We start from the raw sequence: 12,632 nt of genomic DNA on the forward strand, positions 1-12,632 counted from the left end.
CCTGTGCGTCTGCATTGGGTGCAGGGCGTGACCTTAATCCAGAATGACGTCATCTCTGCACCCTCACGGTAATCACAACTGCGAGGACCTGTGTTCCAAGGGAGGTCTGGTAGGGATGGAATTGTCCCCCTCCCCAAATTCCAGGCTGGGCCTGCAGGGAGGCAGTCGGGGCTCAAGGAGGCCGAGGGTTGGTCCCCGTGATGGGACGAGTGCCCGTGCAGAACGAGACCCCCCAGAACCGGCCGCACTGATGCCCGGATCTCCGGTGCCCGGCCTGCAGGACGGCGAGGAGTAAGCACTGTGGGAACTGGCAGATTCGGACAAGGCTGCCTTCTCAGGCTGTGGGGGCTTCCTGCCTGTGAACACAGCCGCAACCGGTGGGCATGGGGATGTCAACCACAGCGTTGGCCCCACAGGGGCCACAGAGTAGGGCCCCGACACCAGCACAGAAGGAAGCGGATCCAGAGTTCCTGAAACCAGAACCGCAAGTTGGACTTTTCATGCACCTGCCGCGTCAGGATCAGGTGTGGGGGGGGGGGGCACGCTTGGGGTGTTTGTATGGGGAACTGGGATTCCAGGCTGGCAGTCGGTTCCCTGAATACTGAGAACACGGCGGGTCCCCAGGCAGCAGGACCCGGCAGGCTTCCTGATCGTCCTCGGAACTTGGTGGGAGGTGTTTGTGGCTGGGAACTGTCCTGGATGAGTAGCCTGATGTGCAGTGCCTGTCCGTTTCTCTGTCCTCATGTCTGACCTCCTAGGATTTTGATACTGGATGCTGGTTCAGCCATTGTTTTCTCCAAGTTTACTCTCTTTGTGGGAGATGCCCTCGATTTTATCTTCCAGGGCTCCTGTGGGATTGCTCACTTCTGTTATCCTATTCTTTATTTTTTGAGAGCAGGGGAGGGGCAGAGAGAGAGAGAGAGAGAGAGCATGAGCAGGGGAGGGGGGGGGAGAGGGAGGGAGGGAGGGAGGGAGGGAGAGAGAGAGAGAGAGAGAGAGAATCCCAAGCAGAACTCCTTGCTGTCAGCACAGAGCCCAACTGGGGGCTCGATCTCACAAACCAAGAGAAAATGACCTGAGCTGAAATCAAGTCATATGCTTAGTTGACTGAGCCCTCCCGGGCACCCCCACTCTCACCCTGTTCTTAATTCCTACACGTTATCTGCTGGGTATTTCTCTGTGTGGCATCCTCTTATGTCACCACTGTCCCCTGACGCTGCTCCCATGTCTGGTGCGTCTCTGCCTTCACACCTGCTTCCCGCACGGTGTGCGTTCCCATCCATGAAAGTTCCGCATGTGGCTGGGACAGGGGCACCTCCATGCCTGCGCCCAGGTGTTTCCTCTCAGGCCATGTCCCCTGTCCTCCTGGGGCCCCGGGCCTGGTGTGGCCTCCAGGACCTACAGGGAGACACCTGCCCTCTGTATCCACGATGCGAAGCACCCCATGGCCACCGCGCACGCCGGCAGTGGTTCTTCCGGCCCCAGAGCCCCTCACGCGCCCCCACGAGCGGGCCCCCTTCTCCCTTGGGGTAACCACGCTCTACAGTGTCACGTGCCGGGGTTAAAAAGATCACAAGGTCAGAACCTCTTTGTTAACCGGGAAATTTAAGCTCCCTTTAGAAAATAGGATTATTGCTATATTTGAACTTGTTTCTCCCATCATGCTTTTAAATATTGTTTTTTGTATGCTTTTTCCTTTTGTTGATTTAAAACACCGTATTCCACATCTCTACACATTTGTGACTGGCACAGAAAGCCCCCGAATACTGTGCATGTTTAGAAGGTATCCACAATTCAAAGCATCATGTTAAATGCCGGATTGTTCCCGACTCAGAATAAACGCCAGAACCGCCATCCTCGTCCAGCCTAGCTACATGCTGTTCTTATCCACTATTTCAAATCCTTGCTTTTTAAAAACCCCACAAATGAGATACCCCTACTGTATTCAGATGATTTAAAGAATTTAGGGGTGCGGGGGGGGGTGCTCAGTCGGTTAAGTGTCCGACTTCCACTCAGGTCATGATCTCACGGTTCGTGGGTTCGAGCCCTGCTTCGGGCTCTGGGCTGACAGCTGGGAGCCTGGAGCTGCTTCAGATTCTGTGTCTCCCTCTCCCTGTCTCTCAAAAATAAATATTAAAAAATAAAACAGAGTGGGGATGAACACATTTATAAGAATAAAATCGAGCTCTGTTTTTATAACCATGAAGCATCCTGCAAAGCTGTGCCCGAGATGGTCTGGACTGGGAGGTCCAGGTGGTTTTGTGTGTTAGCTGAAGGGCCCCAAGCGCCCCGCTCCCTCCTCTCGACAGAGGGCCTGCACCCCCCGCATCTGTTTGGTGGGACCCCAGCCCCAGGAACGCACTACCATAGGGGGTTAAATTCTCACCACCCCCATAAAACCAGCGCCTGAACTGCCAGAACTACCTCCCGGTGAGTCGCGGTGTCTGACTTCCCCGGAATGCACCTTGAGCCTGCTGGGAGTGTGGCCCCAGCTCTGTGTTGGGGGGGGAGCAGCTCACCACGCTCCCTGGTCCCTGGGTGGCCCTGGGGAACCCCCGGGGGCAGGGGCACCTGCTCCCTCCATCCCCTGCTCTCCGTTGGTGCTTCTGAGGGCCTCGCATGGGATCGGAGTTACGGGAGCCTTAACTTGCCCCCCACCCAACCCAAGCATCACAGTGGAGAGGGAAGTGGTCAAGGTGAGGCCCGGGGGAGCACCGAGGATCAGGGTTTGAAGCCAGTGGATGGAGGGCTGGCCGCGGGAGCCCCAGAACACAGTGCTTCCTGGCCCGGCCCCAAAATGCAGTCGTCCTCGATGGTGAGCTCGTGATGAGTGGCCTCCTCGATGTCCCGAAGCAGCCTGAATTCCCACTGCCTCACACGCTCTGTCTGTGGGGGGAGAGGTGTCCCTGAGAAGGCTTACGTTGCAGGAGCCCTGGCTGTTGCTTGAGACGAGCCTCGTATGGCCAGCAGGTGCCCCGTGTAGGCTGCAGACCCCTGCCCCCCTGGGCTCCCTGGTCACCCGGTCCGTCTGCTCCCACGTGCCCCAACCGCCCAGAGGGCCGCATCCTGGTGTGGGGACAGGAGGGGTGGGTAAGGACCAGGGAGCCAGGTCTGACAAGGGTGCAGAGGGGCAGCTGGGGGGCCAGCTGGGCTTGTGTGGGACCATCGGCCTGGGGCAGACAGGTGACTGTCCAGGCTTGCGGCAGGGAGGCCCCCTGACCTGGGGGTCGGGGAGTGGGGAGGTGGGACAGGATGAGCCCTGCTTCTAAACAAGGGGGGCTCAGGCTGTTAGAAAGCAGAGCCGGGGCGGGGGAGCTGAGCCAGACCACATGGGGGGCGTGCTGGGGCCGGGCCACAGAGGACAAGTCTGGAAGTTCTCAGCCCCCATGGCAGGCCCTCCCAATTGCTTCAAAACGTAAAAAATAGTGACAACCCTCTGGGGGTAAATAAGGAGCAGGAGAGGCTGGTGCCCTGGCGTGCTGGGGGAGGGGGGCAGATGGTGGAACCGGAGGACGGGGCGGGGCCACCAGCCAGAGCAGTCAGCGCAGCTGGGAGCTCTGTGTCTGCACTGAGAGGGCTGCCCCATCTCTGGGGGCAGGTGGGGACCTGTGACCATCGCGATATCCGCCCCGCAGGGAGACCCTCAGGCCCCTTCCCTTCGTCAGCCCCAGAATATTCTGGCCAGGCTCACGCCCCTCCTGGCAGCAGGCAGGACCACTGGCCTGCGGGGACACGCGCATAGAGCTCCACACAGCCCTGCGAGGCTGGGTTCCCAACTGCAACCAGGCGACCACAGAAGGCGGGCGGGGGCACCAGGGAAGCTCCCCCTCCCCCAGTAACGCCCCAGAGACGTGAGCGGAGCCAAGCACAGGGGTTTGAAAGGCCAAAGAGAGGAGCCAGCGGGAGAGGCCAGGCACCCCGCGGTGACCTCAGAAGGTGGACCCCAGCACCCCTCTCGAGGGCAGATGAGGGGTAAGAGGAGAAAGCCACTGCCCAGGCCACCCCACACCCGACTTCCCCTGAGTTCCAGCAGATGTGGGGGGGACAAGGGCCTTGAGGGCGGCAGAGTGGGGATTTCCCCCAGGGAACCAACAGGCCCACTGTCCACCAGACACATCCCACCTCTGGTCAGCAGGACAGGCCAGCTGGAGCCAGCCGAAGCCCCACAGTACCCTTCTCAGAACCTTCTAGAACACAAGGGCGTCAGAGGAGAGGGTGACGCTGCTGTGGGCCAGGGAGCAGAGCTCACAGTAGGAAAGGGGCCCTGGGGGCCAGGGGAACATGGGGGGAGGCCCCGGGTCTGCACTGAGCCACAAGGAAAGAGCCCACAGCTTCCTGGGCTCACCCACTCCACCTTAAGAAGGCCAGCAGGATTTATGGCAGCGTGTTCAAGAGTTTGGGGAGCAGATGGGAACTGGGGGGCACAGATGCTCCCCACGGGGTCACATGACCCCTCAGAGCAGGTGGGGCAGGCCCAGGACATCAGAAAGGTCTAGCAGTGAGGGAAGGGTAGCTGCCCTCTCTCAGGTCACAGCCACCACCATGGGCCCTGAGCCCCCAGGTGGGGATGGGGTGGGGCTAAGCCGGGACAGGGCCAGTGTCCAGCTAAGGGCACAGTCAGGGACAGGGGTTGGGGACACAGGGATGTCAGGGACACAGGGACAGGGTTGGGGTCAGGTCAGGGACACAGGGGCATGGTTGGGGTCAGGTCGGGGACACAGTCAGGGACAGGGTTGGGGTCAGGGTGGGGACACAGTCGGGGACAGGGTCAGGTCGGGGACACAGGTACAGGGTTGGGGTCAGGGTGGGGACACAGTCGGGGACAGGGTCAGGTCGGGGACACAGGTACAGGGTTGGGGTCAGGGTGGGGACACGGTAAGGGACAAAGTCAGGAGCACAGAGACAGCATCAGGGACACAGGGACAGGGTTGGGGTCAGGTTGGGGACACGGGCATGGTTGGGGTCAGGTCGGGGACACACTCAAGGACACAGTCAGGTCGGGGACACAGTTGGGGACAGAGTTGGGGTCAGGGTGGGGACACAGGGACATGGTCAGTTCAGGGACACAGTCGGGGACAGGGTTGGGGTCAGGGTGGGGACACAGTAAGGGACAAAGGGGCACAGAGACAGGGTCAGGGGCACAGGGACAGGGTTGGGGTCAGGACAATCCTACCACAGCCGCCAGCTCCTTTGGGTCCCTCCTTCTCTTCCCCGAGGTGTTGGGGACCCCGGGCAACCTCAAGTGTGGAGACCGGCTCCGTGCTCCCCTGGACTCTGCCTGCCGCTGCGTCCGAGTGACCAAAGCGGGTGTAGAAGGATCTTCCTCGGGATCCCAGGGGTCGGAGGCGGGTGCCGGCCAGACGGTAGAAAGCTGCAGGTTCCGGAGGGTGGCCATGGTGCTCCAGGAAAGGCTTTCAGGCAGCGGGGACTCAGCCACGGGGCTCCCTTCCGGGCGGTAGGGGACGTGGCCCGGTGGCCTCCTGTGCAGGCTGGGCGTGGTGTCCCGGGGGGTGCTATGCTTTGGGACGTTTCTCGGGGACAGCTGACTCGTCACTGAAGAAGGACCCTCATCTTCTGCGGTGGACTTCAGCCCAGACACCTGTGGAAACGGAGCACGGAGGTCGTTTCTCTACAAGGTCACGGCAGCGAGCCTCCAAGGGCACACCCTCCTCCTGGGCCTGTGCCCCTGGGTGGGGAGTGCGCCGCCCAGAGACAGACCCCAGCGCAGGGCGGGCCGCACTCCTCCGGCTTCGCCTGGTCTGCTGTTTGGTCAAAACCAAGCCCCAGTCAGAATGGTTTTAATGATAGAACCAAAAAACAGACGGTTTTCACGTATAGACACTTGTTTTCAGGAGAAAACTGCAAAAACATCATCAGTGAATTCATCTTAACATTTACACTCAACATAAAGGAGCAGGAGTCTGGGTGGAGGTGCATGCATCGGGCAGGTGTGCAGGGTGGGGGGACACAGAGCGTCCCCATCCTGGGTCCTGAGTCCTCGGCCTGCAGCAGTGGCTTCGTCAGGGCTGGTTCTTCCTCCAGAACAAAGCCTTGGTGGAACCCCTCACACTCCTGTGCTCACGGCTTTTTCTAGATGCTAACACACTGTACTCGGCAAATAGTTTTATCATCATTATAAAGTCATGGTCTGCACAGTGCTCCTTGAAAAGCTGTCACGTCAGGCACCTGTGGGGCTCAGTTGGTTGAGCATCTGACTTCAGCTCAGGTCATGATCTCACATTTCAGGAGTTCAGGCCCCACACTGGGCTCTCTGCTGTCAGCACAGAGCCCACTTTGGATCCTCTGTCTCCCTCTCTCTCTGTCTCTCCCCCACTCCGTCTCTTTCTCAAAATGAATAAACATTAAAAAAAAAAAGCAAAGCTGTCACATCAAAACTATGTGACAGATTGAGCAGTTTGTTTTTTGTAAGCAGTTCTCGTGTGTCTTTTCAATACATATCAATTCGTGCTGTTAATTAGCACCGCACTGCATCTAGCCAATCTACTACCATGCTAGGTCATGTTCAAAGTCCAATCCCACATATGGAGTGGGGAAGAGTATCAGTGGACTACAAATCCAATAAAGGAATAATCTCCAAAGTATGTGAGGCATTCCTATAACTTGAGAGAAAAAAAACAAAACAAAACAAATCATCCAATTAAAAATGGGCAAGAGACAAGAACAGACACTTCTCCAAAGAAGACATCCAGATGGCCAACAGACGCATGAAAAGATGCTCAGTGTCACTCATCATCAGGGAGACTCAAGTCAAAGCCATGATGAGACATCACCTCACACCTGTCAACGAAGCTAAAATTAACAACATAAACAACAGGTGTTGGCGAGGATGCAGAGAAAGGGGAGCCCTCGTGCACTGCTGGTGGGAATGCAAACTGGTGCAGCCACTATAGAAAGCAGTGTGGAGTTTCCTCAGAAGGTTACCAGAACTACCAATGACCCAGCAATTGCACCCCCAGGCACGTAGCCAAAGGGAAGGAATGCATCACCCTGAAGAAGTGACAGCACTGCCTTGTTCACTGCAGCATCAGTCACTATTCATCTCCAAGCTGGATCCCCCTTGGCAGGACGTCCCATGTGTGTTTTCGGTGGTGGGAAGAGCAGTTTCCAGTGATAGAGTCCATTGCTGACAGTGCTGCCCCAAACCATTAAGAAAGTGGTTGTCGCACAGGGTGCAGGAGGAAGCAGAACTCTTTCAAAAGACCAAGTGTATAAAATCTCCAAGACGAAATGATGCCGACATTCTGGGAAGCCTGCTGGCACCATAGGCGTGGCAGCAGCATGTCCACCGGCTTCCACACAGGGGGCAAACAGCACCAGTGGCCGGTGCACCACACTGCCACTTTGTGGTCCTTGAATTCCCGCTGTGATGCGTGCATGAAGGGGCGTGATTGGGTAGGGACTGGGGGGAGGCAGAGCTGAAAAGTGTTTTAACGATGTGGAACTGGTCAAGGGCTAAACTTGTCCTCGAAGAAAGCGCAGATGCTCCCACTGTCTCGTTCGGGATGCTGCGGGGGAGGGAGACCGCACAGCAGCCTTCGGTTTGCCGTCTAACAAATCACACCGGCACTGAGCAGCTCAAGGCAGATGTTGGCGGTCTGTTTCTGTGGGCCAGGGCCCTGGGTCTCCCGTGGGGTTGCAGTCTGGCCGTCCTGGTTGAAGTCAAACAGAGAAACAAGGAAAACTAGAAAGTCCAATTTCAACCTCTCTCTGGTCCTGCCCCGTTAGCAATTTGTAACAAAGAACAAAACCACGGAATACATGTCCCGAATGCAAAGAAGTTCTTGTGTCATAAATGGAATCCTGATACACACGGGTGTGTGAAATCACCGATGATATTCCACGTCCCCGACTCTCTGAATGAGACACACGGCATAGATGCTGTGAGAACAGAGTTAGGTGTCTGAATTTCCCACAGGGGCTGAGAGCCAGGCCAGGGCAGGAGACGGTCTGCAAGCAGTGTGGGGGGAGGGGTTGGGTCTTGCAGAAACGTGCTCAGTGGAGGGTGCCGGGCATTCAAAATCTGACCTCAGGGAGCAATCAGAGCATTCCTAGGAGGTGAGTGCATCATCACTGGGTGGCTCGGGGAGGCACAAGTCCAGCTGGAAACAGAAAACAGGTCTGGCTCCACGTATGCCCGCAGGAGACACCCCCCCACCCCCACCAGCCCCTGAGTCAGAAAGCCAGGCTGGAGTGCCCTCCTGGGAGGGGGCCGGTTACAGAGCTTCAACTGTGTAGCTCCTGGGCTGCTCCTGGCACCTCGTTTCCTTTAGCAAAAGCTTTAGAAATTGATTAACGTGAACTCAAACAGCCCGAACTGGATTTGTTCCAGAGAATGAGTCAGCGGTCTCTCGACGCAACTGCCCCGTCGTCGGGTGGCGTGGGTGCATGGGAGAATTCTAGGGGCTCCGCACCCTCCCAGGACCTGGGGCTGTCCACTCCTGACGTCTTCTTCAGCTTTCTAATAGGTGAATGGCACTGTCTCCCAGCGGCGGCGCGGGCTTTAACGACCAGCGGGGGCAAACGCCTTTTCATTTCCTCGCCACCTACATCCCACGTGCGCATCTTCTTTGGTAGTCGAAGTCCAGGCACCCTTGCCCTGGCAGCAAAGGCAAACAGAATACGCTTGCCTGCCAGCAGGCTGGCGTTGGGTTCGAAAACACGTCCAGCTGCGGACCGTATGTGAAGCCGTGTGGGAGACAGAAGGCTTCTGAAAGATCCAAAGCAGGATGACAAGAAAGGCCAGGCAGGGAGGGACCAAGTAAACACAGGCAGTGCCTCTGATGTCATCGCTGGAAAAGGCCGAATGCGTGGAAAAAGACCCAAGACAGCCCCACGGTGTGATAGGAAACAAAAGCCAAAATGTTTTCCTTCTGGAATTACCTTTGCAACACATACCATAGCATCGACACAGAGCAAAATCCACAGAGACGTATGGAGAAATGGAAATAAACAAGTCATTGAGGCAAGCCCACATTTTATTTATGTATTTTTGTAGCCCCTGGTAGATCAAAGAGAAAGAAACGATCCAAGTCCCATGAAGGCAATTGGCGCTTGTAAAGGGAAACGCTAGGCCATGCTACTTTATACAGGGACCAGGCTCAGGGCACACGTGGGGTGTGAGCACAGACCGGGGCTTCCACTAAAAAGACACTACAGGGGAATGGGGACACATTTTCTCGTTAGCAGAAGTTACTTCGAACTAACCTGTTAAGGAAAGCAAACTGAGCCAATAAACGACCAAATGTTGATATGCTTCTCCATAAGAAGAATTTGATACATTTTTGATTAGACAATGCTGTCACGCTGACAGCTTACAGAAAGAAGTGTGTGTCTGTAGCGATACATGGGCAATGCAAATGATCTAGACACACATGTGGGAATACTACCCGGGGAGCTGGGCTTCAAATGAGCAGGGAGGGGAGTTTTTTCCACTGCATGTCGTTGTTCTGCCGGGTTGGTCACTTAGGAAAACTTTTTAAAAAAATAGCAAAGCCACGCCTCTACCTTGTACCCCACATGAAAATAAATAACAAGGGACTGAGTATTATACTCTTTAAAAATTCACAGGTTACTAGAAATAAAAACAGGATAATTTTGAAAAATCTGAAACAAATTGGATTGTTAGATCCTCCACCAGGATAAATTCCAAATGGATAGAAGGGGTAAATTTTGTGAGAGGGGCAATGAAATGGGGTCGCTTATGTCAAGGGTGTTTAGAGGGAGCCAGGAGGCCATGGGGGGGGGCGGCTCACACTCAATTCTCATGGTGCAACCATGAACTTTGAACTGTGCCAACCTCCATAAACTCCAGGACTCACCCCAAGACCCTGCAACTTACTACCATAATGGACTTTGCTCGGTGAGAGACTTAGAAACAATTCTGTTCAGCCAATCTGAGTTTTCTGCAGCCAACACCAACCAAAACTGACATAGACCAACATTCCCCGTTGTCTTAAAAAAAACCCTGAGTTCTGTCCCCAGGGGGACATGATTTGGGCTGTTCCCGAACTACAATTCTGAGACCCCCACATGAACACTTTTGTTTTATTTCGGTCCTGCCTCTTTTCTCTGTGGTCAATGTTAACAAACAAACAAACAGAACTATAAAAGCACTGGAAAGAAATATGGGTGATTTCTCTGTAAATCTTGTCAGAAGTAAGGCTTTCAAATGATAGCTCACATCACAGAAGCCATAAAGGAAAATAAGTTAAAATAAATACATTTGAAACTTCTGCAAAGACAAACCGGCAATGTACTCAATGAAAACACACAGCCTACACCTCCCATGAAAGGTAAATGAGAGGTTAATGCTCCTCAGACTCAGGAAAAAACCAAAACCTAACAAACATGCAAAGACCCTGAGGTGGATGGATGGATGGATGGATGGATGGATGGATGGATGGACGGACGGACGGACGGACACACACACACAAACACACACGTTTTTCTCATACACTGATAAGAAAAGGTCCCTATGCTTTGGATACAGGCTCCTCCCCACCACCCCCCCACCCCAAACTGAGGAAAACTACAAACGTAACATTCTAGTAGAACACAAAAACATCCTTAGCCTGTGGTGGGGGCTGGGGAAGGCTGCAGGGACACCCACATCTGTTTAGTCCCTTACCCCCACACCACGGGAAGACATTACCTAGCTGCAAATGAAGATGGGCAAGGACAGGAGAAAGGTCCCCACTTGTCTGGAGAGGGAACCAGGCGAGCGGAGACTTGGGGAGACTCGGGGCAGCCGCCCAGACCGGCCTGGGGAGTGTCCGAGGGGTCCCCTCCCAGCCACAGCGCAGGGCTCTGGAGGGCAGGCTCTAACTCCCCCCCCCCCCCCGGGGACCCCTCCCAGCCCGGCACCCCGCTTTTCCGTGCGCACGCGGAGCGGGAGTTGCATGGGCTCCCCGCGGGGCGGACACCGACCGACCCGGCCTCCCTGACGGGCTGGGGGAGGGGCGGGGGTGCAGGACCCGGCACCTGTCTGATGTGTCAGGTGAAGGCGCCTGGGGTCTGAGCGCAGGGCACCCCACATCAGGGGACGCGCGGTGACTTGGACCTGCCCGCCCCCAGCGCCCCCTATAACGGCCTACCTGCGCCCCAGACTCCATCCCGCCTCGGCGAGGACACAACCACCACGGCCGCGGGCCCACGAGCCCGGTCCCAGAAGTACCCGCGGGCGGGACCCCACCTGCGCGCCGCCTCCACCTGGGCCCGTGGCGGCGCAGGCGCAGGGAGGAGCGTGGGCGGGCCGAGCCCCGAGGGTGTCCACCTGGTCGGTTCCACGCACCTGTGTGCGCTTCTGGTCCGAAGAGGTCAGGGCCGCGGGGCCGTGGACGCCGGAACCTGAGCCCCGCGAGCGCGCCTGGCGCTGGGTGGTCTACCTGCCTGTTACAGTGAGCTAGAGAGGGGACACCGTCACCCCGCCCTGGCAACCACGGCAAGGTCCGTGTCCCTGCGTCCTGAGCTAGGGAGCGGAGAGCTGGGTGGTTGTCAGAACCCTGCGGGACAAAGAGGCACTGGCTGTCAGATGGGCCCTGGCGGCTCCGGACTGGCATCAGGGTGGCTCCTGGGGCCTGTGCTAGCCCCCTGCCGGGGAGTGCTCCCCAGGACCCCCACCCCATCCCCCCTGCCGGAGCGCCCCAGCCCCCTAACACTTCCACCCCATCCCACCCCACCCCATTCCCCCTGCTGAGAGCTCCCTCCTGCCCCTCCACCACCTCCACCACCCCCACCCCATCTGGTACCCCCTGCTGGGAACTCCCCCCCACCCCACCCCATCCCCCCTACCTCCTCCACCCACCCCACCCTCCACCCCCTCCCCCTACTCCTTCCATCCCACTCCCCTACTCCACCCCCACCCCCTTCCATCCTCGTTCCACCCCCTCCACCCCAGCCCACCTCACCTCTTACCCCCTCTACGGTCTTCCACCCCACTCCCTCCTGCCTTTGCCCCTACCCCCACCCCAGCCCACCCCACCCTACCCCCTACCCCCTCCACTCCACCTCCTACCTCCTCTACTCTACCCCAGCCCATCCCACCCCCCTCCCCCCTCCACCCCCCCCAAGCATTTCTGGGAGTGGGACTGAGGGGAGGGGTGCAGACAAGAGGCTAGGGGCCCACCTGAACAGCCTCTGCCATAGTTCATCTACACACCAGGTCAGCCTTGCAGAAACTGAGAAAGATTCACGGTCTTGTGGATTCATGGAAATGGATGATGGGTGAATTTTAACATCACTGAAATCCATTTCATTTTTATGTAACCATGACATATAATTAGTAATAATTTTTAAAAACCTCCCCCTGTACAGTCCATCCTTTTCCCGATGGGGAAAGTGAGGGCCACCAAGGGGAAGAGTTTGTTCAAAGTCCTGGAGTGAACTAGGTGGGGCTGCCTTGACATCCCAGTGTCCTGATGTCTCCTCACCGTGTCAGGCCAAGTGGCCCCTGTCCTCCTGGCTCCCAAGGGTGCCTTGACCTCCAACCTCAGGGTGCCCTGACCCCCTGGCACATGGGCAGTGCTCTGAGTGCAGCGTAAGGCTCTTCTGTTTGTGTTTGTGACCAAAAACAATTTTGAAATCCGCAGAGTATGTCTAGGGTCGTGTTAGTC

At 56.8% G+C, this 12,632-nt stretch overlaps 1 protein-coding gene across 2 annotated transcripts; it reads right to left on the minus strand.

Annotated features, from left to right (window-relative positions):
* Positions 1-2,173: 2,173 nt before the first annotated feature.
* Positions 2,174-11,193, minus strand: CCDC201 (coiled-coil domain containing 201). Of its 2 annotated transcripts, none has more exons than XM_047849762.1 (3): positions 11,115-11,193; positions 5,177-5,599; positions 2,174-2,886 (listed from the first exon to the last, which is right to left on the minus strand). In XM_047849762.1, exons 1-3 carry the CDS (start codon positions 11,130-11,132, stop codon positions 2,722-2,724), a joined length of 606 nt encoding a protein of 201 aa, XP_047705718.1. In that variant the 5' UTR covers positions 11,133-11,193; the 3' UTR covers positions 2,174-2,721. The 2 variants fall into 2 exon arrangements, with proteins under 2 accessions (XP_047705718.1, XP_047705717.1); XM_047849761.1 differs by having other exon boundaries at positions 5,174-5,599.
* Between the last annotated feature and the right edge of the window lie 1,439 nt (positions 11,194-12,632).

This window comes from Prionailurus viverrinus, chromosome A2 (genome assembly GCF_022837055.1).
Source record: "Prionailurus viverrinus isolate Anna chromosome A2, UM_Priviv_1.0, whole genome shotgun sequence".
Lineage (NCBI taxonomy): Eukaryota > Metazoa > Chordata > Mammalia > Carnivora > Felidae > Prionailurus > Prionailurus viverrinus.